We start from the raw sequence: 24,258 nt of genomic DNA on the forward strand, positions 1-24,258 counted from the left end.
GTTTTGGTTAATGTTTATGCTCCTAATATGGATTGTCCGGAATTTTATAAATCATTGTTTGATCAGTTTCCGAATTTGAACGAGTTTTCATTGATTTGGGGCGGAGATCTTAATACCTGTTTATCTCCAGCTTTGGACCGTTCGGCTCCTTTACGGACTTTACCTAATAAATCTGCAAATTTGATTAATTTTTTCCTTTCTGATTCTGGGTCGACGGACATTTGGCGTTTTCTGCATCCTCAGGAAAAAGATTTTTCCTTCTTTTCACATGTTCATCATTCCTATTCAAGAATTGATTATTTTTTCATTGATTCTCGTCTCATTTCTTCAGTGATTAAATGTGATTATGATTCTATAACCATTTCGGATCATGCTCCACTTAAGCTTTCTATTAAAATTATGGCCAATATACCAAACAATAGACAATGGCGTTTTAATTCGCTGTTGCTTCAGGACTCGGACTTTGTTAATTTTATGAATGAACAGATTGAGCTTTTTTTTACAATTAACCATACAGAAGATATTTCGGTTAACACTCTTTGGGACACTTTTAAAGCCTATATTCGGGGTCAGATTATTTCGTATTCCGTTGCTTTGAGGAAGAAACAGAAGCAGGAGGAGATGGTAATTGTGGACAAGATTAAAGAAATTGATAAGAAATATGTTATGGCTCCTTCTGAGGAGCTATACAAACAAAGAACTGAACTTCAAATGGAACACAGTTTACTACTCTCGTCCTCGATTGTAAACCAATTAAAGAAAACAAGAAGTGATTTTTATGTTCACAGTGATAAAATTGGCAAGCTGCTGGCTAATCAATTGAAATCTAATTATGTTAAATCTCAAATCAATCAGATTTATAACCAAAATGATCGATTGATATTGGATCATGTGGGGATTAATCAAACCTTTTGTGATTTTTATTCTTCTTTATACCAATCAGAGTCTCCTCGAGATTCTAAATATATGAATGATTTTTTAGATAAGTTAGACTTCCCTCTGATTTCACAGGATATGTCTTCTTTATTAGATACTTCCATTACAATGGATGAGATTAAGAATGTTATTTTTTCTATGAATCTGGGGAAAGCTCCTGGCCCTGATGGGTTTACCGTTGAATTTTATAAATGTTTTGCTTCTTTATTGATTCCTTGGCTCTATAAGGTTTTTGAGGCTTCTTTGAAACTTGGTAAACTTCCGGAATCTTTTAATAGAGCATCAATTTCTTTAATACTAAAGAAGGATAAAGACCCTGCTCAATGTGCATCTTATAGACCAATATCTTTATTAAATGTTGATTCTAAAGTTTTTTCTAAGTTATTAGCAAATAGACTAGAAAAAGTACTTCCTTCTATTATTTCGGAAGACCAAACGGGTTTTATTAAAGGTCGTTACTCTTTTTATAATATTCGTACATTGTTAAATATCGTTTATACTCCCTCACAAAATGTTCCTGAGTGTGTTATTTCTTTAGATGCCGAGAAAGCTTTTGATAGAGTAGAATGGCCTTATTTATTTAAGGTGCTTGAAATGTTTAATTTTAGCTTGAAATTTATATCCTGGATTAAACTGTTATATTATTCCCCTGTAGCCTCGGTTCGTATTAACTCCTTAAACTCACCTTTTTTTCCTCTCTTTCGTGGTACTCGACAAGGCTGTCCTCTTAGTCCCCTATTATTTGATATTGCATTAGAACCTCTTGCAATTGCTATTCGAGAATCTTTAAATATTACTGGGATAACTCGGGGATTAAAGTCCCATAAATTATCACTCTATGCTGATGATTTACTTTTATATATTTCTAATCCTGAGAGATCCATTCCTGCTGTTTTAGAGTTATTAGCACAATTTGGTCTTTTCTCAGGTTATAAATTAAATCTTAGTAAGAGTGAACTTTTTCCGATTAATAAACATCTTCCCTTATATTATAAATTTCCATTTAAATTGATTAATAATTACTTTTCATATCTTGGGATTAAAATTACTTGTAAACATAAAGATTTATTTAAGACTAACTTTTTACCATTAATAGACCATATTACTCAACTTTCATCTAAATGGTTTCCCTTATATTTAACTTTGATTGGTCGTATTAATGCAGTTAAGATGTTTTTTTTGCCAAAATTTTTATATGTGTTTCAGGCATTACCAATTTTCGTTCCTAAATCTTTTTTTGATAAAGTTGACTCTAAAATTTCTTCATTTATTTGGCAGAACAAGAATCCGAGACTGGGTAAAATACATTTACAGAAAGCTAAGAGAGATGGAGGTTTAGCATTACCTAACTTTAGATTTTATTATTGGGCTATTAATATTCGACATATGAAATTTTGGTTACTTGATCGGGACATACTATTTATTCCTAAATGGGTAGCATTGGAATTACAATCTGTTCAGGGTTATACACTTGGTTCTATTTTAGGTTCCTCTCTTCCTTTTGATTCGAAACGTCTTAAGCAGGTCTCTAACCCGATAGTTAAATATGCTTTGCGCATTTGGTTTCAATTCAGAAAATTTTTTGATCTTAATCAATTCGGGTTAGCGATTCCTATTTTAGGTAACATATTTTTTCCTCCCTCTTTTACGGATCGCGCTTTTCAAACTTGGAAGACTAAGGGTATTTTACGGTTTTTGGATTTATTTTTAGATGGTTCCCTTATGTCTTTTGAACAATTATCTAACAAATATAACTTATCAAGAATACATTTTTTTAGATATTTACAAGTTAGAAATTTCCTAAGTACTATACTTACTTCCTTTCCAATGCTTCCTCCTATATATATTTTAGATTCGATAATTAACCTTAATCCATGTCAGAAAGGTGCATCGGCTATGATTTATAATATTATTATGAAACTTAGGAAAGCTCCATTTGATAAGATTAGGGTAGATTGGGAACAGGAATTGGGGCTTACCATTTCTGTGGATGATTGGGGGCAGATTTTACAATTAGTTAATACTTCCTCTATTTGTGCTAAACATTCCCTAATTCAATTTAAAGTGGTTCATAGAGCACATATGTCCAAAGATAAGTTAGCGCGTTTTTACTCGCATATTAATCCTTTCTGTGATAGATGTTCGGGGCAGATAGCCTCTTTAACTCATATGTTTTGGTCTTGCCCTACTTTGGAAACTTTTTGGAGAGATATTTTCAATATTATTTCTAAGGTATTAAATATAGATATCTCTCCTCACCCTATTACTGCTATCTTTGGACTACCTAAAATTTCTAGTAATCTTTCCCCTTCAGCCCGTAGAATGATTGCATTTCTTACTTTAATGGCGAAAAGATGTATTTTACAACATTGGAAAGAGCTTAATGCTCCAACTACCTTTTTTTGGTTTTCTCAGACGATTTTATGTTTGAATCTGGAGAAAATTAGAAGTAACCTTTATGATTCTTCATTTAAATTTGAACAGATTTGGGGACCTTTTATTCGATATTTTCATTTAATGTAATATTTACCCTTCTTGTTTTCTCTTCACTGTTTTAATGGAGGTCGGGATTGAGGACGTGATTTTAAGTTTAACTCTGTTTGGTTTCAAGTTAGCCCATTGCTTTGCTTTGCTTTTAGTTAGTTGCACGGTGGGTTTTTTTTTGGGGTTTTTTTTTTCTTTTTTTCCATTGATATATATAAAATCTAGTATACTATTATGTTATCTTGGTTTCTTATGCTTAAATTACATTGTTTGTAGTATTTTCTTTTTGGTATTGTTATCTTTTGGAATTTTATTATACTTTAACATTGTATTAATGTTTATATGGCTTACCTTTTTTGTATACTTACTCAATAAAAAGATTTAAAAAGAAAAAAGAAGAAATTCTTCCTCATCTCTGTTCTAAAGGGACGTCCTTCTATTCTGAGGCTGTGCCTCTGGTCCTAGACTCTCCCAGTATTGGAAGCATCCTTTTCACATCTATTCTATCTAGTTAAATAAGTCATGCAAAAATAGAAATTAAAAAAGTAGTGAGGTAGTGTTCACGGGTTCAATGTCCATTCAGAAATTGGGGCAGAGGGGAAGAAGCTGTTTGTACATCATTTAGCATGTGAGTTCAGGCATGTGTATCTCCTTCCTGATGGTAGCAGTGAGAACAAGGTATGATCTGGGTGATGAGGGTCCTTAATAATGGATGCTGCCTTTTTGAGGTTTTGCTCCTTGAAGATGTCCTGGATACCACAGAGACTAATGCCCATGATGGAGCAGACTGAATTTACAACTCTGCAGCTCATTTCGATCCTGTGCAAAGGCCTCCTTCTTTTCTCTCTTCCTCGCTCTCTGCCCCCCCATACCAGATGGTGATTCAGCCAGTTAGAATGCTCTCCATGGTACATCTGTAGGAACTTGCGAGTGTCTTTGGTGACATACCAAATCTCCTCTGTTACGTGGTCGACAGCAATGAATATAGAACTGAGTCAGGTTTGATAAACAAACATAAACATTTATTAAACTCTGCTCAACAATAATGAAAAGTAAACAAACGACTAACTTAACCGGAAGTTCACTGCTGATACAGCACTTAACAAACAGCCAAACTCTGGAATAGTTCTTAAAGTGGTAAATTTGAACACAGTCTTAAAGTGGTAAATTCGAAAGTCCAAGTGATTTATACAGTCAGTAAGGAGAGATTTCCCTGAAAACTGATTTCTTCGAAGACGTGACATTACTGCTGATCCCAGCCGAGAGATGTGTTGTCCAAAGGATTCGGGAAGAAGGAAGTAAAACGGCTTAAAGGAACTGACCTTTTTCCTGGAGGGTGAACACTGCACAAACCTTCCTAATCTTGCAGGAGTTATCTCAGATGCAGGCCACTATTCCTGTATGAAGATTCAATAAGATCGATCCTTTATAAAACCACCGAACGACACCAACTTTATTCAATCCTTCGGGTTCCGTACTTTGGTAAGGTCTTCACTCTCCATTGCTAGACTGTCAAGGTAAAACAAAGGTGCACCAAACAAGGACTGGCAGCGATTGGCGAAACTGCCGGCACAATGTGTTTGCACCTTACAATAGAAAGTAGAAAAACTCCACTTTAAAATGAAACTGAGTCATAAGACGAATACGCAGCAAAACTAACTAACGAACTAACTGCGTGACAACAAGGGTTTCTCCTTGTATACCTGTTGGAACATGCCATTATGTGACCTCACATCGGTGGGAAAATTACATCATGTGACCTCACTGGCAGGAAGATTATATCACCCCACCATCACAAGACAATTACATCATGCTCACATGGTACTCCGTTACATCATGGTCATAAGACAGTCACAAGATACCCACGAGGTATGTAACACATCAAACTCATAATGAAATATAGGCGCTGTCGTGGCTTCCTTGTAGCTGCATCGATATGTTGGGTCCAGGTTAGGTCCTCAGATATTAACACCCAGGAACTTGAAACTGCTCACTTTCTCTCCACTTTTGATCCCTCTATGAGGACTGGTATGTGTTCCCTCATCTTACCCTTTTCTAAAGTCCACAATCAGTTTTTTGGCCTTGCTGATGTTGAGTACAAGGTTGGTGCTGCGACACCACTCAACTAGCTGATGTATCTCGCTCCCGTACGCCCTCTTATCACCATCTGGAATTCTGTCAATCATTGTATTACCAGCAAATTTATAGATGCCATTTGATTCCCTCCCCCCCCCACTTCTAAACGACACAGAGCAGCGAGGTTTTTGTGAAATCCAGCAAGTTTTACTGTAATTTATGTAGAAGTATTAAAAGAATTAACTATCAGCTTTTACACTTTATTGCAACTGTTCTAATCTTACACTATAATAAAATAACTGTCATTTCAGATTGCAAATGTGATATACCTTGAGTCACCAGCAGGGGTCGGATTTTCCTACGATGATAACAAGCAGTACCGAACCAATGATACTGAGGTGAGATGGCTTTATTTGTGTGATTGTTAGGGAATGCATTTGGCTGTCAAAAAGTTTGTCTTCGTGGGGAAGTTTAGTTATTACCCATTCCTGTTTGCATTCGTTGTAAGGGTGCTGACCCAGCAAGTCTTGAAGGTCAAGATGTTCCCCTGACATACTGCTCTTGCCCTTCTCGTGTTGCAGATGGGGAATGAGATGCTAGGCAGTATTCTTGGTGAGGTGTTCTGCTGTCACTGTCAGTAGTGGAGGCTCGCTGACCAAGGGAGCATGCTCAGTTAATGGTTTGGAGTATTCCTGAGTTTTGAGTTTTTGTATCCATCAATGTTGTTTATTGTCATTTCCAGTACACAAGTGTAGAGAGGAATAAAATATTTGTTACCCTGGATCCGATGCAGTGCTAAAGAACACAAGATAAAGAACACAATGAAAAAAACCACAATAAATATATTAATAAGTAAGAAGGCTTATATATATTTGGTTGTATGTCAATAGAGTGACGCTAGGCACAGGAGTCTGTGCATAAAGTGACTGACAGGAAATTATAAAGTAGTGGTGTCGTAGATTGGTTCTGTTGGTAAGCATATTGGTGAGAGTCCAGTATGGCAGGAATGAAGTTTTTGATATGTGTCAGTACCAGCCGTTCAGAGCACCAGAATAATTGGTGTCAGTGCTGCCAGGTGATGGTTGTTCAGTTCTGAAGGTGTAGAGTTCTTTGGTACAAAGTTGGTAGTGACTGATTTGGCTTGTGGGGACAGCAACCTGGATGAGTGATGGGTTGAAGTTGTCCATGAAGACATCAGTGAGCTGGTGTGCACACTCCCTGAGTACTCAGCCTGGGATGTTGTCTGGCCCAGCCACCTTACGGAGATTGACTCTCCAGAGTTCCCCTTATATCTGCTACAGTACGTTTTTGGTACAGGTTTTCCGTGTGTAGTCAGTAATTCTCTTGTTGCCTAACGACATACACTAGGGATTGTTTGTTATCGGACGGGTCTTCCTGAATATTTTGAACATGGACAGTCTTGGCCCTCTTGATGCCCATTATTTTTTTTTCTTCTAGCTGCTCTGAGAGCTATTCTGTCACCAGTCTTGAAGGTAGTGTCCTGGGCCTTTAGTAGGGAGCATACCTCAGCGTTCAGGCAGAGCTTCTAGTTGGACCATGAGATGACCATAATGGTGAAAATTTCATTCACTTCATCTCTCAGAAACACTGAGGTTGTGAGTAATGTATGCCTACTTCCCTTTTGTAGCTATAGTGTTGTGAAAGCCGCCCTATTCAGTTTCTGGTCAGTGGTTCGAAATGGTCATTATCTTAGATCTTGGATTTTCAGTGAAGAGTCGTGTTGCAGTTTGTCTTAAGTCTTATGGTCAGTTTGATAGACCAGGATTCTTTCCAGGTCCTGGCATGTATTGCTTTATTATTTTATGGTATTGTATGATTTTAGACACTAGAATCCTTTCCATTTTCTATTACCAATCTGTTGCAGTAATCATTGGCTATTGAGGTTGCAGACACTTGGTATACATCTGCTTCCAGATCAAGCTGTAGCAAGATCTGTAGCTCAATAGACATCACATATAAACTGAATTCTGATTGGTGTGGATTTTCCATTGAGATTTGGTGCAAAAGTATAATCTTTTACTTGCTGTATGTCGTATCCTTGGGTGAGAATGAGATTGGCTGATAATCACATTTTCACTGTATTTACTGCTGGTCAAAATTAACCCTGCTTTTAAACTTTGCTCTTGCACCCTCTCTCTCCTCTTCCAGGTTTCATTCAATAACTACCTTGCCCTGAAAGAATTCTTCCGACTTTTCCCAGAATACAAGAAGAATAAATTCTTTATCACTGGAGAGAGTTATGGAGGAATGTATGTACCAACTCTAGCAGAGAGAGTCATGTCTGACAGGGAAATCAATTTTAAGGTGGGTGCTGAAAAATTGCAAATTGTTCATAACGGGGGAAATAGTTGGCAAATTGGAATTGGTTTATTGTCACATGTATGGTGAAAAACTTGTCTTGGAGACTGTTTGTACAGGTCAAATCATTACACAGTATGATTGAGGTAGAGCAAAGTAAACAATAATACAGAATAATGTATAACAGCTGCAGAGAAAGAAACAAGGTGCAAGATCGAACATGAGGTCAGTAGTCCATCTTATTATACTAGCTTCTCCGTGGATTGTCACCTTGTCGTGGTGGAGAGGCTTGTGTGGTCCTGTGATCCCGAGAGCGATGCCGTCTGGAGCTATGCTCCCTGTAGGGTCACCCATGGTGGTAAGGTCGAGGGTGAGGTCCCTGACAAAGAACAATCCAACCAAGATCTCAACGGTGGAACAGATGGGTGAAGTTACTTTGAACTCAATGGCTGTGAAGGCGGATGAAGGCTGTAACAAATCCATCAGCTCCAATTGTCGTGGTTTCCATGCCATTGGAATCAGTTGATTGATTTGTGAAGTATCGTGTGCTTCTTGGAGTGCAACATCAAGTACACGCTAAACAAATACACGCACAGGCGTCTTCACTCTGTGGGCTACTTCTTCAGAACAAAGACCATCATCCTTGAACTCGAGGGATAGCTACAAGGACTAGGGAACTACTTAACAATCTTAACAGCTGAGTAAAAGCTCTCCTTGAACCTAGCAGGACATGATTTAAGACTAGAGTATCTTCTAAAATGAAAAAGGGGAGGAGAGAGAATGTCTGAGGCAGTGAGAAGTATAGACAGAACCGATAAAAGGGAAGTTGGTTTCCATGATGTACTGAACTGTCTACAGCTCTCTGCAGTTTCTTCCAGTCACGTGCAAAGCATTTGCCATTCCAGATAGGATGCTTAATCTAGCAGCAGCTGTGGAGAAGGATGCCCACTGTTGGAGGTTGCTAATTTTTTTTCTCTGATAATGATATGGACCAGAGCACTGACATTTTAAATCTCCACAGCTTCTGCTTGACCTGAACATTTCTGGCATTTTGTATTTATTTCACTATCTTCAGATCTGCAGTATTTTACCTATAAATCCCAGCTAGCTAGGTACGTGTGTTGCATGTCAATCAGATGGGGAATGGAAGGATGGGGCACCACCATAGCGTAGTGGTTAGTGCAACACTCTTGCAGCTTGGGCCACAGAGCTCAGAGTTCAATTCCGGCTCCATCTCTAAGGAGTTTGTATGTTCTCCATGTGACCCTGTGGGCTTCCTCCCACAGTCCAAACACATACTGGTTAGTGGGTTAATTGGTCATTGTAAATTGTCCCGTGATTTTTAAACAGTTTTTTAGTTTACTGTCCGTTATGCCCTTGGAGTTTAGGGCAACAATGAAGGTCCTCCATCTGTCTGTTCTTGGCCAGCTTCTCAGTTGTGCCCGAGGTATGGTTCAGGGTCCACATTTCTGCCTCTGTGGTAGGGTGCCAAGTTGTCTTTGGTCTCCCCTGTTTCCCCTGCTCTTCAAGGGTCTAAGTGCTTTCTTGATGGAGTTGGCCCCTCCTCTCATCACATGCCCAGTCCATCTCCAACGTTGTAAATTGTCCGGTGGTTAGGCTAGGGTTAAATACAGGTTGCAGGGTTTATTGGACCGGAAGGGGCTGTTCCACACTGTATCTCTAAATAAATAAAATGAAGATGTGGAAATCTTCCTTCCCCGTCTGATGTGTCCAGACTGAGGCAGCATAGTAACTTTCAGATGTACTGCCTTTTATGTTAAATGAATATCTCATTGCCCCTTCGAGTAAAAGAGGTGTTTTCCCCATTGTTCTGACTTTTCCCTCTATCACATTCACTCAACTATATTACCTGATCATTGTCTCACTACGGTTTATGGCATCTCTTCTGTACTTCCTTCATTATAATAGTTCAAGAATTTCTTAGTCAGCAAAACACTTTGGAGGAATACCAGAGGGGATATTGGGTCTTTGTGCTTCAGAATGATGAGGGGAAACTCGAAGATTTCATTGCATTGTATTTTCCCTTTGTAAGGAACATCTGAATTTTCTGAATGCTCCATTGGATTGATGCAGGAGCGGTAACAACTATAAATCCAAATCCCTACGTGGAACAATGAGACCAAATACAGTAAAAAAGACATTGTGAATTATTGCCTTTAACACAATTGCCCAGTTGCTTGCATGTGGCTCCAAGTCAAGAGTATATCGTTGATTACACAGTACGTAGGGGTGGGAAATAAAAGTTAGTTTGGCTGCTGTAGTCTTATCTCACAAGAATGAATATAGAATTTAAATGGTTACTTTGCGCTATATAGTATAACAACTGAAAGACAGTGAGGATAAGCACTGCTATAACTAGAGATTGGGGTGAAGGAATTAGTGCAGCAGCTATTGCCTGAGCTAACAATATATTTGCAGTCAAACCTTGGGTCCAGTGGTTTTAAGGTCCTTCTGGATTGATGGTCATCCAGGGAGAATCAGAGATAGCTCTTTGGTTTCTACAGGAGGAATTTGTTCAGAATTATCTTTTTCATAAGTGTTGTGTTGGTATATAATTTTAGGTTGTAAATCCTTGGATTTAAAAATAGAGGTGGGGTGTCTATTTGAAGTATTTAAAACATTGAGAAGATTTGGTTAGTAGATACATATTTATTTCCTATGGTTCGAGAGGCCAGAGTAAAAGAACTGTCTTTGCATCAGAATACTGTCAGGAAGCATCTTTTTGCATACGGCATAGCAAATTTCTGGAACTTTCTCCTTGAAAACATTGACTTTTAAATTTTAAATCTCGAATTTTTGTTCAGTAAAGGTCAGTTATCTTGCTGGACAAAGGTAGGATTTGAACGGTGATCTGATGGAATGGCCTCTGCTTTATTTCAGGGAATGGCCATTGGAAATGGATTATCTAGTTTTGAGTACAACGACAACTCTTTGGTTTACTTTGCATACTACCACGGGCTATTGAGATCTTCGTAAGTACAAACAACTCATTGTATCTGTAGCATTTCTGTGACAGTGCTTTTTTGGATTAAGTTTACTGAACCCTTACAGAGTTGATCACCAAACAGTACTTTATAAGTCAATGCTCCAAAGGTACATGATCAAGCAATTATAACAGCTTATAAAAAAAATGTGTTATAGACATTGTTATAAATTTTAGGTTCAGGTTGATGAATATCTGTTTAAAATGCATAGGTGTTCATAGCATTTATCAGATTGTGAGATGCAAATTTTGTTTCTGCCATCACTAATTAAATGAAAGCAAAATATCATGATTGCAGCTTAAAGAATTAAAATTTGAGTGGCATCGCTTTTTGATTTCTTTACAGTTAGGCAGTTGTTCCCTGACTTTAACCTGCAGCAGAATTGGAAGATAGTTGGGGGAGTGGAGGAAATAAAAGGGTAGGAAATTGAGGAAGGCCTCTGACACAGTCCAATGTAATGTGCTGGACTCCTTTGTCTAATGAATAAAAAAGTGTGGAGGGGACATTGTGGGTGTACAGTGTTCCAGCAATTGCTGAAGAATGCTCAGAAGTGCAGATGCCACTGCAGCATACTAAGCAAAGAAGGGAAGCTACACAATTAGTTAAATAATTACATCTTGGGCCCATGGGTTGCAAAAACGTCTCAACCCAAGCAAGGCTGCAGGCCCGGATGGTGTCAGTACCAGGGTGCTCAAAGCCTGTGCCCCTCAGCTATGTGGAGTACTTCGCCATGTCTTCAACCTGAGCCTGAGTCTCCAGAGAGTTCCTGTGCTGTGGAAGACGTCCTGCCTCGTCCCTGTGCCGAAGACGCCGCGCCCCAGCGGCCTCTATGACTACAGACCGGTGGCATTAACCTCCCACATCATGAAGACCCTGGAGAGACTTGTTCTGGAGCAGCTCCGGCCTATGGTTAGGCCACACTTAGATCCCCTCCAGTTCACCTACCAGCCCCGACTAGGAGTTGAGGATGCCATCGTCTACCTGCTGAACCGTGTCTACGCCCACCTGGACAAGCCAGCGAGCACTGTGAGGGTCATGTTTTTTGACTTCTCCAGTGCGTTTAACACCATCCGCCCTGCTCTGCTGGGGGAGAAGCTGACAGCGATGCAGGTAGATGCTTTCCTGGTGTCATGGATTCTTGATTACCTGACTGGCAGACCACAGTACGTGTGCTTGCAACACTGTGTGTCCGACAGAGTGATCAGCAGCACTGGGGCTCCACAGGGGACTGTCTTGTCTCCCTTTCTCTTCACCATTTACACCTCGGACTTCAACTACTGCACAGAGTCTTGTCATCTTCAGAAGTTTTCTGATGACTGCCGTAGTTGGGTGCATCAGCAAGGGAGATGAGGCTGAGTACAGGGTTACGGTAGGAAACTTTGTCACATGGTGTGAGCAGAATTATCTGACAATAGACAATAGGTGCAGGAGTAGGCCATTCGGCCCTTCGAGCCAGCACTGCCATTCACTGTGATCATGGCTGATCATCCACAATCAGTATCCAGTTCCTGCCTTATCCCCATAACCTTTGATTCCGCTATCTTTAAGAGCTCTATCCATCTCTTTCTTGAAAGCATCCAGAGACTTGGCCTCCACAGCCTTCTGGGGCAGAGCATTCCATATATCCACCACTCTCTGGGTGAAAAAGTTTTTCCTCAACTCCGTTCTAAATGGCCTACCCCTTATTCTTAAACTGTGGCCTCTGGTTCTGGACTCACCCATCAGTGGGAACATGCTTCCTGCCTCCAGTGTGTCCAATCCCTTAATAATCTTATATGTTTCAGTAAGATCCCCTCTCAGCCTTCTAAATTTCAGAGTATACAAGCCCAGTTGCTCCAATCTTTCAACATATGACAGTCCCGCCATCCCTGGAATTAACCTCGTGAACCTACGCTGCACTCCCTCAATAGCAAGAATGACCTTCCTCAAATTTGGAGACCAAAACTGCACACAGTACTCCAGGTGTGGTCTCACCAGGACCCTGTACAGCTGCAGAAGGACTCTTTGCTCTTATACTCAATTCCCCTTGTTATGAAGGCCAGCATGCCATTAGCTTTCTTCACTGCCTGCTGTACTTGCATGCTTGCTTTCAGTGACTGATGTACAAGAACACCTAGATCTAGTTCTACTTCCCCTTTTCCTAACTTGACTCCATTTAGATAATAATCTACCTTCCTGTTCTTACCACCAAAGTGGATAACCTCACATTTATCCACATTAAACTGCATCTGCCATGCAGCTGCCCACTCACCCAACCTGTCCATGTCACCCTGCATTCTCATAACATCCTTCTCACATTTCACACTGCCACCCAGCTTTGTGTCGTCGGCAAATTTGCTAATGTTACTTTTAATTCCCTCATCTAAATGATTAATATATATTGTAAACAGCTGCGGTCCCAGCACTGAACCTTACGGTACCCCACTGATCACCGCCTGCCAATCCGAAAGGGACCTGTTAATCGCTACTCTTTGTTTTCTGTCAGCCAGCCAATTTTCAATCCATGTCTGTACTCTGCCCCCAATACCATGTGCCCTAATTTTGCCCACTAATCTCCTATGTGGGACTTTATCAAAGGCTTTCTGAAAGTCCAGGTACACTACATCCACTGGCTCTCCCTTGTCCATTTTCATAGTTACATCCTCAAAAAATTCCAGAAGATTAGTCAAGCACGATTTCCCCTTCGTAAATCCATGCTGACTTGGACCGATCCTGTTACTGCTATCCAGATGTGTTGTAATTTCATCTTTTATAATTGACTCCAGCATCTTTCCCACCACCGACATCAGGCTAACCAGTCTATAATTCCCTGTTTTCTCCCTTCCTCCCTTCTTGAAGAGAGGGACAACATTAGCCGCCCTCCAATCCACAGGAACTGATCCTGAATCTATAGAACATTGGAAAATGATTACCAATCTGCAGCTTAATGTGAAAAAGACTTAAGGAGCTGGTGGTAGACCTGAGGAGGGCTAAGGCACTGCTGACCCCTGTTTCCATCCAGGGGGTCAGTGTGGACATGGTGGAGGATTACAAATACCTGGGGATACGAATTGACAATAAACTGGACTGGTCAAAGAACACTGAGGCTGTCTACAAGAAGGGTCAGAGCCATCTCTATTTCCTGAGGAGACTGAGGTCCTTTAACATCTGTCAGACGATGCTGAGGATGTTCTAAGAGTCTGTGGTGGCCAGTGCGATCAAGTTTGCTGTTGCGTGCTGGGGCAGCAGGCTGAGGGTAGCAGACACCAGCAGAATCAACAAACTCATTCATAATGCCAGTGATGTTGTGGGGATGGAACTGGACTCTCTGACGGTGGTGTCTGAAAAGAGGATGCTGTCCAAGTTGCATGACATCTTGGACAATGACTCCCATCCAGTACATAATGGACTGAATTCAGCAGGCCGGGCAGCATCTGTGGAAAAGATCGGTCGACGTTTCAGGCCGGAACCCTTCGTCAGGACTCCTGACGAAGGGTTCCGGCCCGAAACGTCGACCGATCTTTACCACGGATGCTGCCCGACCTGCTGAGTTCCTCCAGCGTGTTGTGAGTGTTGCTTTGACCCCAGCATCTGCAGATTATTTTGTGTTTACATAATGGACTGGTTGGGCACAGGAGTACATTCAGCCAGAAACTCATTCCACTGAGATGCAGCACAGAGCGTCATAGGAAGTCATTCCTGCCTGTGGCCATCAAACTTTACAACTCCTCCCTTGGAGGGTCAGACACCCTGAGCCAATAGGCTGGTCCTGGACTTATTTCCTGGCATAATTTACATATTACTATTTAATTATTTATGGTTTTATTACTATTTAATTATTTATGGTGCAACTGTAACGAAAACCAATTTCCCTCAGGATCAATAAAGTATGACTATGACTATACTACTAGGAACGCAAAAGGACATTTACTTACGAACACTCAGGATTCAGAGGGGAAGCAAGAAGACCACTTTGTAGGCGGACAGCTAAAATAAAGCACAATAATAGGGCTGAGAATAAACACCTCTAATGTTAACTGGAGGAAGTCAGTGTTTGGGGGGGGGGTGCAGAATACTTAAGTATGTTCCATCTGTTTTTAAACAATAATATGGCAGATATGAGGAATAAGAAATATTGCTGTTGTAAACAATGAGGAGAAAATGAGGGATTCGCCATCTGGTGGGATATAAATTATAAATTGTTGCAGTGAAGGAAACAACCTGAGCTATTAAATTCTTCAGTGAATGAAATAGTACAGAAGCTGTATGATCTGATATTTTAGTTGTCTTACGACAAGACTCTACCCGTAAAGGTGCTCTAAACTATAGGACAATCCAATTGTTTTTATTTGAGGAAAGAAGCTGTATGACATGAGGAGTGGTGGTAGAGAATTGTTTCTCTGAGTGGAGGCCTGTGACTAGTGCCGTGCCACAGGGATCAGTGCTGGGTCCATTGTTATTTGTCATCTATAGCAATGATCTGGATGATAATGTGGTAAATTGGATCAGCAAGTTTGCTGATGATACAAAGATTGGAGGTGTAGTAGACAGTGAGGAAGGTTTTCAGAGCCTGCAGAGGGACTTGGACCAGCTGGAAAAATGGGCTGAAAAGTGGCAGATGGAGTTTAATACAGACAAGTGTGAGGTATTGCACGTTGGAAGGACAAACCAAGGTAGAACATACAGGGTTAATGGTAAGGCACTGAGGAGTGCAGTAGAACAGAGGGATCCAGGAATACAGATACAAAATTCCCTAAAAGTGTCGTCACAGGTAGATAGGGTCGTAAAGAGAGCTTTTGGTACATTGGCCTTTATTAATCATAGTATTGAGCTGGAATGTTATGATGAGGTTGTATAAAGCATTGGTGAGGCTGAATCTGGAGTATTGTGTTCAGTTTTAGTCACCAAATTACAGGAAGGATATAAATAATGTTGAAAGAATGCAGAGAAGGTTTACAAAGATGTTGCCGGGACTTGAGAAACTCCGTTACAGAGAAAGGTTGAATAGGTTAGGACTTTATTCCCTGGAGCGTAGAAGAATGAGGGGAGATTTGATAGAGGTATATAAAATTATGATGGGTATAGATAGAGTGAATGCAAGCAGGCTTTTTCCACTGAGGCAAGGGGAGAAAAAAACCAGAGGACATGGGTTAAGGGTGAGGGGGGAAAAGTTTAAAGGGAACATTGGGGAGGCTTCTTCACACAGAGAATGGTGGGAGTATGGAATGAGCTGCCAGATGAGGTGGTAAATGCGCTTTCTTTTTTAACATTTAAGAATAAATTGGACAGATACATGGATGGGAGGTGTATGGAGGGATATGGTCCGTGTGCAGGTCAGTGGGACTAGGCAGAAAATGGTTCGGTACAGCCAAGAAGGGCCAAAAGGCCTGTTTCTGTGCTGTAGTTTCTATGGTTTCTATGCAAATCATCACATAGTATTTTACAGCCCTGGGAGTGGGATTATTTATACTGACCTGTCTACAAAAATGGGTATCTACACTAATACAGTTTTCCACCTCTTCACCTAGGTCTTAAGAAATCTAAGTGGTAATGCTCTCAATATTTTAAAAGGCAAAATAGACTGTTTATAGGTCTGATTGTTGGCAAATGAATGGGAAGCAAAAGTTGGATGGTTTAACATGCTATTTAGGAAAGCGTGAGTTGATCAGTGTTTCCCCATGATGCATTGTATGATCATTACAGTTATCACATTCACCATGACGAGGATTCAACTAAAAATGCCATGCAGATATGCAGAGTGGCATTAAAATATTTGTAACACACATCAAAGTTGCTGGTGAACGCAGCAGGCCAGGCAGCATCTATAGGAAGAGGCGCAGTCGACGTTTCAGGCCGAGACCCTTCGTCAGGACTAACTGAAGGAAGAGTGAGTAAGGGATTTGAAAGCTGAAGGGGGAGGGGGAGATGCAAAATGACAGGAGAAGACAGGAGGAGGAGGGATAGAGCCGAGAGCTGGACAGGTGATAGGCAAAAGGGGATACGAGAGGATCATGGGACAGGAGGTCCGGGAAGAAAGACGGGGGAGGGGGGGTGACCCAGAGGATGGGCAAGAGGTATATTCAGAGGGACAGAGGGAGAAAAAGGAGAGTGAGAGAAAGAATGTGTGCATAAAAATGAGTAACAGCTGGGGTACGAGGGGGAGGTGGGGCCATGGTGGTGAACAGTAACAGAATATTTGGGCCATTGGGGTCTCTGGCTTGCTGTAAGCATTTGAAGCGGTATCCAAAATAAGACAAAATGCTGGAAACACTTTGTTGGCCAGACAGCTTTTGCAGAAAGAGAACCACTTAACATTTCAGATCCGAGTTCATTGGATCTTTCGTTCTCCAAGGGGTGTCTATTTGGTGTGGGAAATGCTGCCTCCAGTATTCACTGACTTCTGTGCTTCCTATCAAACAAAATTACCAATGTTGAAAATCTGAAATAACGATGAAAGATCATTGACCTGAAACTTTGACTCGACTCTACTCATGCAATCTGAACTTCTGGGTATTTCCTGGATTTTATTTTCATGAATTATTCTACACAAGGGCAATAGTCTTTGTGTCACTCATGATATATACAGGTTAATGTCCATTTTGAAAATGGATGGCAGAGGGGAAGAAGTTGTTCCTGAATTGTTGAGTTGCTCCTGAATCGTTGCCTTCACACTTTTGTAGCTCTTCCTGATGGTAGCAATGAGAACAAGGTATGACCTGGATGATGGTAGTCCCTAATGATGGATGCTGCCTTTTTGAGACATCATTCCTTGAAGATTTCCAGGATGCAGGATTCATGAAGAAGCTAAATCCAAGTGAATTTTGCCCAAGCACAGTGTGTGATATGATTTTTTTTTTGTTTTATTTCACTGTTATTGTCATGCAACCTATTAACCCTTAATGTGAATCTTTAGAAAACAATGGAAATCCGTTAAGGCCAAAAACCTTGCATCTTATGTTGTAGATAGTGCAGATGAAAATCTGCCTTTATAAATGCTATCTCGGCACACGAGTAAAGTTTATCCAGCCACCAGCTGCCACTTTGTTTTTTCCATACATGTCTGAGTTCATTCCAATCTGCACCTGGTATTTCTACCCTGAGAGTAAAATATTCTACTAGCTTAGGGAGTAAATAACATATTCTCCATAATTTCTTTTAGACTTTGGAGTGATCTTCAGATGTTTTGCTGTTCTGAGGAAATATGCAACTTCCACAACAATAAAAATAAGACCTGTATGTCAAAGGTGAGTATCATTTTGTACATCCCTATCGTGCACAGCTACTTTTACAGATCATTCCTTCCCCATAGCTTGCATAGTTTTCCTCTTTGTACCTCCCAAAAGTTACCAGTTAATTTCTTTCCATCTTTCCAGTACTTCAAGCTGCACATTGCAGCTCAACTGAATTTAAAATAAAAGTATTCTAAGATGGTGTACATCCTTGTTTTCTTTTGTAGTTTGGGTCCTACCCTCTCCTGCAGAAATGGTTTCTTCCTATCAGTTCCCATTTATTATATGCTGTCATGGCATGGTAGTTTGAGGTGGCACAGCAGCATAGAGGCTAGCATAACACTCTACAACACTGATCAGGGGTTCATTTTTGCTGCCTGTATGGAGTTCATATGTTTCTCTCTCCTTCCCCCCCCCCCCCATGACCCCTCTGGTTTCCTCTTGCATTCCAACGATTTGCAGATTAGTAAGGGTTTGTGTGTAGTGAGCATGCTACGTAGACGCTGGAAGCATGGTGACATTTGCGGGCTGTCCCCAGAGTACACTTGGACTGTGGCTGTTAATGCAAATTACACATTTCGCTGTATATGTCGATGTACATGTGACACATGAAGCTTGCGATAATCTAATTGTTAATGAACCTACTGTACTGATCTTGGTGTGCAACGTGGATGAAGAGCACAAAGCTTAGACAGGTTTAAAAAGCCAAAGGTAGCATTTGGTTTAATCAGGTTAAAAGATGGTCTGTGTACTGTATTGTTTTATTATTTCATTTTACCCATGAGCATCAGTCTGCCAAAATAAAGGATATTTTTTGAGAAGTATGATTTTTACATAGGATAATTGACACAAGGCGTCTTAGACACAAATAATTGGAAAGTTTACGAATCGGGGGTTGAATAAATCTGAATTTTTGCAGTGATGGATGAGGCTGCATGTTAGCGCAGTAGTTAGCACGACACTTCACAGTACCAGCGACCTGGGTTCAATTCCCACAGTTGCCTGTAAGCAGTTTGTATGTTCTCATCCCGACCATGTGAGTTTCCTCTGGGTGCTCTGGTTTTCCCCCCTCAGGTTAACTGGTCTTTGTAAATATTCCCTTAGATTAGATTAGATTAGATTATGAGGACTCTTTTATTGTCATTTAGTAATGCATGCATTAAGAAATGATACAATGTTCCTCTGGTGTGATATCACAGAAACACAGGACAGACCAAGACTGAAAAACTAACAAAAACCACATAATTATAACATATAGTTACAACAGTGCAACAATACCATAACTTGATGAAGAACAGGCCATGGGCGCAGTAAAAAAGTTCAAAGTCTTTCGAAAGTCAGACATCTCACGCAGACGGGAGAAGGAAGAAAACTCTCCCTGCCATGCCCGACCAATCTGACTCTTGAGTCGTCGGAAAACTTCGAGCTCCGATCAGCCCTCCGATACCGAGCACCATCTCTGCTGAATGCTTCGACCCCAGCCTCGGTTGCTAGCAGCAGGCAAAGCCGGGGATTTTGGGGCCTTCCCTCCGGAGATTCTCGATCGCACAGTAGCAGCGGCAGCGAACCGGGCATTTCAGAAATTTCTCCAGATGTTCCTCTGTGCTTCTCACATCTGTCTCCATCAAATGAGAATTGTGCACAGCGTCCTACTTACAAATACAATATAATTTCACTGGAGAACTGCGTGCGCTGCGTCGCGCCGCCATCTTCTCCTCCCGCCTAATTAGGCTAGGACTAAATTGGGTGATTGCTGAGCAGTGTAGCTCGAAGGGCTAGAAGAGTCTATGTCAATATATGTAGGAGGGAAGGGCTGGATTGATTTTATAGTAGGTTAAAAGGCTGGCACAGCATCGTGGGCCAGAAAGCCTGTGTTGTGCTGTTATATTTCATGTTCTCATCTGTGCTGCCCAGAATGAGACATAAACAGTGACGAATGATAACATAGCTTTGCTTACAGCCTCCTGGACTTCTGTGTAGTGATTTAATCAAGGGAGTTGCGCTGTATGTGCTTGCCAATGCTTCTGACCCAGCCCTTTGGTAATATAATTGCTAAGATTGGTTGGAGTACTGAAGGAGTAAGCTAGAAACACTGTATACTGTACATCTTCTGGTTTAAGATGGCACCAGTGAGGCACAGTGACGACTTGCTGGCAGCAAACAAAACTACTAACTACTTTATTAATCACACTTTTTTCTCAAACAACCACTGCAATCACTCGCCTGTAACTTCCCTTTTGGAGTTGAGCTTTTGAGCTGAAGTTTTGAAGGTGCAGGATGGTTGCGGCATTGCGTGTATTGGCCAGATAGAGGTGGCAGGGCCCGGGCCCAGGCCCAGGCCCAGGAGCGGGGTATGAACCACTGTATGGCAATTGCTGGAGTGGATTTGGAGGTGATTTGAAGCAGCAGAACTGAGACGAGGCAGCGGAGTCCAGGTCCGAGAGCGTATCAGAGAGGTAGGGCACGGGTCGAGTGTGAGGAACGGCCCACTGTTTAACTGATTTAAGTGTCAGGCTATATTGAAATATCTGGGTGTCAGAACCGGAGGAGAGGCACAGGCCAGTGTTCAGCTGGATGCCCACCGGGTTTACTTATTCTACGGAACTGAGGCTGTAGCCTCCAACAGGCTCCTGGATCAACTGTGACTGGCTGGCTTTGTGCCTGTGGCTTCACTTTTGTGAACTTCAGTTCTGAATGTTATTTACTTGCTTTTATTATTTGCACGATTTGTTTTTTTTTCTGCACATTGGGTATTTGACGGTCTTTATTTAATGGGTTCTATTGGGTTTCTTAGTTTAGTGGCTGCCTGTAAGGAGACAAATCTCAAGCTTGTATAAAGTATACATACGTTGATAATAAATGTACTTTTAACTTTCGTTAACCTTTCTGGCAAGGGACAGTTGGAATAATTAATGTTGAGAAGATTATAAAGTTTTTTTTTCTTTACAGGTTATGGAGGTGATGCATATTGTATTGTTTTCAGGGCTGAATGTATACAACCTGTATGCTGATTGCATTGGAGGAGTTCCAGGCCAAGTACAGTATGTAAAAGTTGGTTTGAACTTGGAACTATGTTGGAATGTTTGCTATCTACTGACGACAGGGCTGCATGGTACCATGGTGCTTAGCACAATGCAGTACAGTACCAGCAACCTGGGTCCAATTCCTACCGCTGTCTGTTATGAATTTTTACATTCTCTCCATAACTGCAGTGAGTTTCCTCTGGGTGCTCTGGTTTCCTCCCTGTACTCAAGTCCCAGTGACAAAATGCCTTATTTGCAAGCTTTTTTGGAAAGCAATCTACACCGTTGCAAAAGCATTAATCTTGGTATGTGTGGGAAGTAGTGGAATTGGAGGAGACCTAGCATTCCTGAAATTGGAAAATGCAGTGTTTATGCCTCTGGATTGTAGACCACCCATATAGAATATGATGTGGTGTTTCACCAATTTGTGTCAGGGCTCACCCAAGCGGTGGAGAGGCTGACAATGGGCAGGTTAGTGTTAGAATGGGCAGGGGAATGGAAATGCCATCAATAGGAACTTGGCATGGTTATGGTGGACAGAGCGTAGGTGCTGTGCAAAATGGTTGCCCAGTCTACTCTTGGTCTTGCCAATGTGGTGAAGGCCACATTTGGAGCACTGAATGCAGTGGGCAAGGCTGGAGGAGGTGCAAGTGAATCTTGCCTTGTTTTGTGTAGACTGAGGGGGGGGGGGAAATCCCAAATCATGACCTGAATTTTCCAGGGATCTGTTGGCATTTCCACAGTTAACTATCAGTAACTACCAAATTTCATGAAGATTGAAAACTTTCAAACTGTTGGCATCTGTTTACACTTGTTTACTTTGTTGTGCTTCTTCAAGGGAGCCGAGCATATGTCAATGTCCCCCCACCACTTAGTGGGAAAACTGCATGAACTTACTCCACTGGGTTGGACAAGGTTCAGGATTGAAATTTATTTATCACATGTCTATCGAATTGTTCCGTTTATGTTAACCAATGTACCAAAGATGTACTGAGGCAGCCCGCAAGTGTTGTCACATATTCTGACACCACAGTTAAACCACCAAGCAATATGCTTTTTTTTTTATCTTAACAGCTTTGATCAAAATCAGAAGCAACTGGTTATTCATAAATTGGAGAACCTGTTTCCCAAAAGTGAAATGAGCCTTTTATGGAGGAAGGTAAATACGATTCATCTTTATTTTACAGGTTTCCCCCGCTATCCGAAGGTAGAGTGTTCCTATGAAACCGTTCGTAAGCCGAAATGGCGTAAAGCAAAGAAGCAATTACCATTAATTTTTATGGGAAAAATTTTTGAGCGTTCCTAGACCCAAAAAAGTAACCTCCTAAATCATACCATAGTGCACAAAATCTAAAATAACACTAACATAGTAAAAGCAGGAATGGTATGATAAATACACAGCCTATATAAAGTATAAATACTTCTCTGCAATCATTGCAGCACAGTCAAGCATAGCGAAAATCTCACGCAAGTGCTCTCGGCGGAAGCACTCTCTCCAGTAACCTTTAAGCTATGAACTACCCATGACTACCTTTAAATTCCACTTTCGCAAAAATGCCTTTCATTTATATTGGAAAAATTTTTGCATGTTCCCAGACCCGAAAAATAACCTACCAAATCATAGCAAATAGAAATACACAGCCTATATAAAGTAGAAATAATGTATTATATGCAGTGTAGTTTCACTTAGCGGAATTGGGAAGACAGCGAGTACACTGATGGTGGTATGTTAGGCTGAGGTTGCGGTGGTGGGAGGTACAGAAGACTGGTCACTAACGTCTTCTATGTCTGCCTGCCTCAATGTCGAAGGCTGAGGTTCGTCGTCTGCTGTGGCTGATGTGGAAGGCTTGAAAAACAACAGTATGCTTGACTGCTTAGCCTCATGCATTTTTCTATCATACAGTTCTTTGTAAGCACTCAAACCATCCTGCAGATATACCCTAAACCTATGCGCCCGTTCAAAATTAAAGTCGTACTTTTCTGCAATCATTGCAGGCCTGTCACTCGCAGCAAAAATCTCCCGCAAGTGCTTCACCTTCAGTTCCTGGACGACTTCACTTTTAGGCAGTTCGCTACTGCGTTCGGTTTCAATTCGTATCCTTTCCTCTTGCAGTTGCATCCACTCTTCATCTGTCAATTCTTGGTCATGCCAAAACCTCTTCATCATCTTCGTCATCTTCCACAAACCCAGCCTCCTTAGCCAAACTCACTATTGCCGTATTTATTGTTGATGGTTCGAAGCCTTTAAAATCATTCACTGCTTCGGGACATAGTTTCCTCGAAACGCCATTTCTCATCTAGACTGTTAGCCTATCGAGAGCATCTCCAAGGTTGACAATTGCCAATTTTATATTGTATTCTTTCCAGATCTTCGCAAAGACGCTGCGGAGTTGCCCTCCCTGTCAATAGTACTTACAATAAAATGCATCACATTTTGCGTGTAGTAAGCCTTAATTGTGGCTATTAGGCCTTGGTCACACGGCTGCGGCAACGATGTCGTATTCGGCGGTAAGAACGCAACACGAATGTTACTGCCATACTCGGTAATATCAAGCGGATGAGCAGCACAATTATTGACAATCACAGGACAGCTATTATCGAGGTTATTTTCTCTAGTATTTTTCAACTGAAGGACTAACGTATCCACTCATGGTACTCAGAAAAAATCACTTGGGTATTCCAACTGCTTTGATGTGAATGGAACACAACAGGAAGTGTATTCTTATCAACGCCTTTAAGTGCCCTCGGATTTTCTGAATGGTACACTAGTAGAGGCTTAAGGTCAGCATCACCAGTAGCGTTAATAATAGGCATTAGGGTAAACCTGTCCTTCGATGCCTTGTGTCCCTTAGCCTGCTTTTCTTCTATCGAAATAAATGTCTTGCTCAGCAATTTTTTCCAATAAACTGCAGTTTCGTCACAGTTAAACACCTGCTTATACGAATATCCACCTTCTGTAATTATTTTCTTCAATTCTGCTGGGAAACCTTTCAGCAGCTTCAGTATCAGCGGAAGCACTCCCTCCGGTGAACATTAAACTATGAAGCTGCCCTCGCCTCCAGAAACCAATCAAACCACCCATAAACAACAGGAATTCTGCAGATGCTGGAAATTCAAGCAACACACATCAAAGTTGCTGATGAACGCAGCAGGCCAGGCAGCATCTCTAGGAAGAGGTGCAGTCGACGTTTCAGGCCGAGACCCTTC

General features: G+C 41.2%; 1 protein-coding gene across 2 annotated transcripts in view; it reads left to right on the forward strand.

Annotated features, from left to right (window-relative positions):
• Positions 1-24,258, forward strand: part of ctsa (cathepsin A) — a 59,565-nt gene that overhangs the window by 15,367 nt on the left and 19,940 nt on the right. For both annotated transcript variants that reach the window (XM_063041564.1, XM_063041563.1), the window contains exons 5-10: positions 5,808-5,894; positions 7,666-7,821; positions 10,717-10,808; positions 17,959-18,043; positions 20,978-21,069; positions 22,126-22,210. In XM_063041564.1, the coding sequence (XP_062897634.1) occupies positions 5,808-5,894; positions 7,666-7,821; positions 10,717-10,808; positions 17,959-18,043; positions 20,978-21,069; positions 22,126-22,210 (597 nt within the window). The remainder of the gene's footprint in view (positions 1-5,807; positions 5,895-7,665; positions 7,822-10,716; positions 10,809-17,958; positions 18,044-20,977; positions 21,070-22,125; positions 22,211-24,258) is intronic.

This window comes from Mobula hypostoma, chromosome 2 (assembly GCF_963921235.1).
Source record: "Mobula hypostoma chromosome 2, sMobHyp1.1, whole genome shotgun sequence".
NCBI classification, from domain to species: Eukaryota; Metazoa; Chordata; class Chondrichthyes; order Myliobatiformes; family Myliobatidae; genus Mobula; species Mobula hypostoma.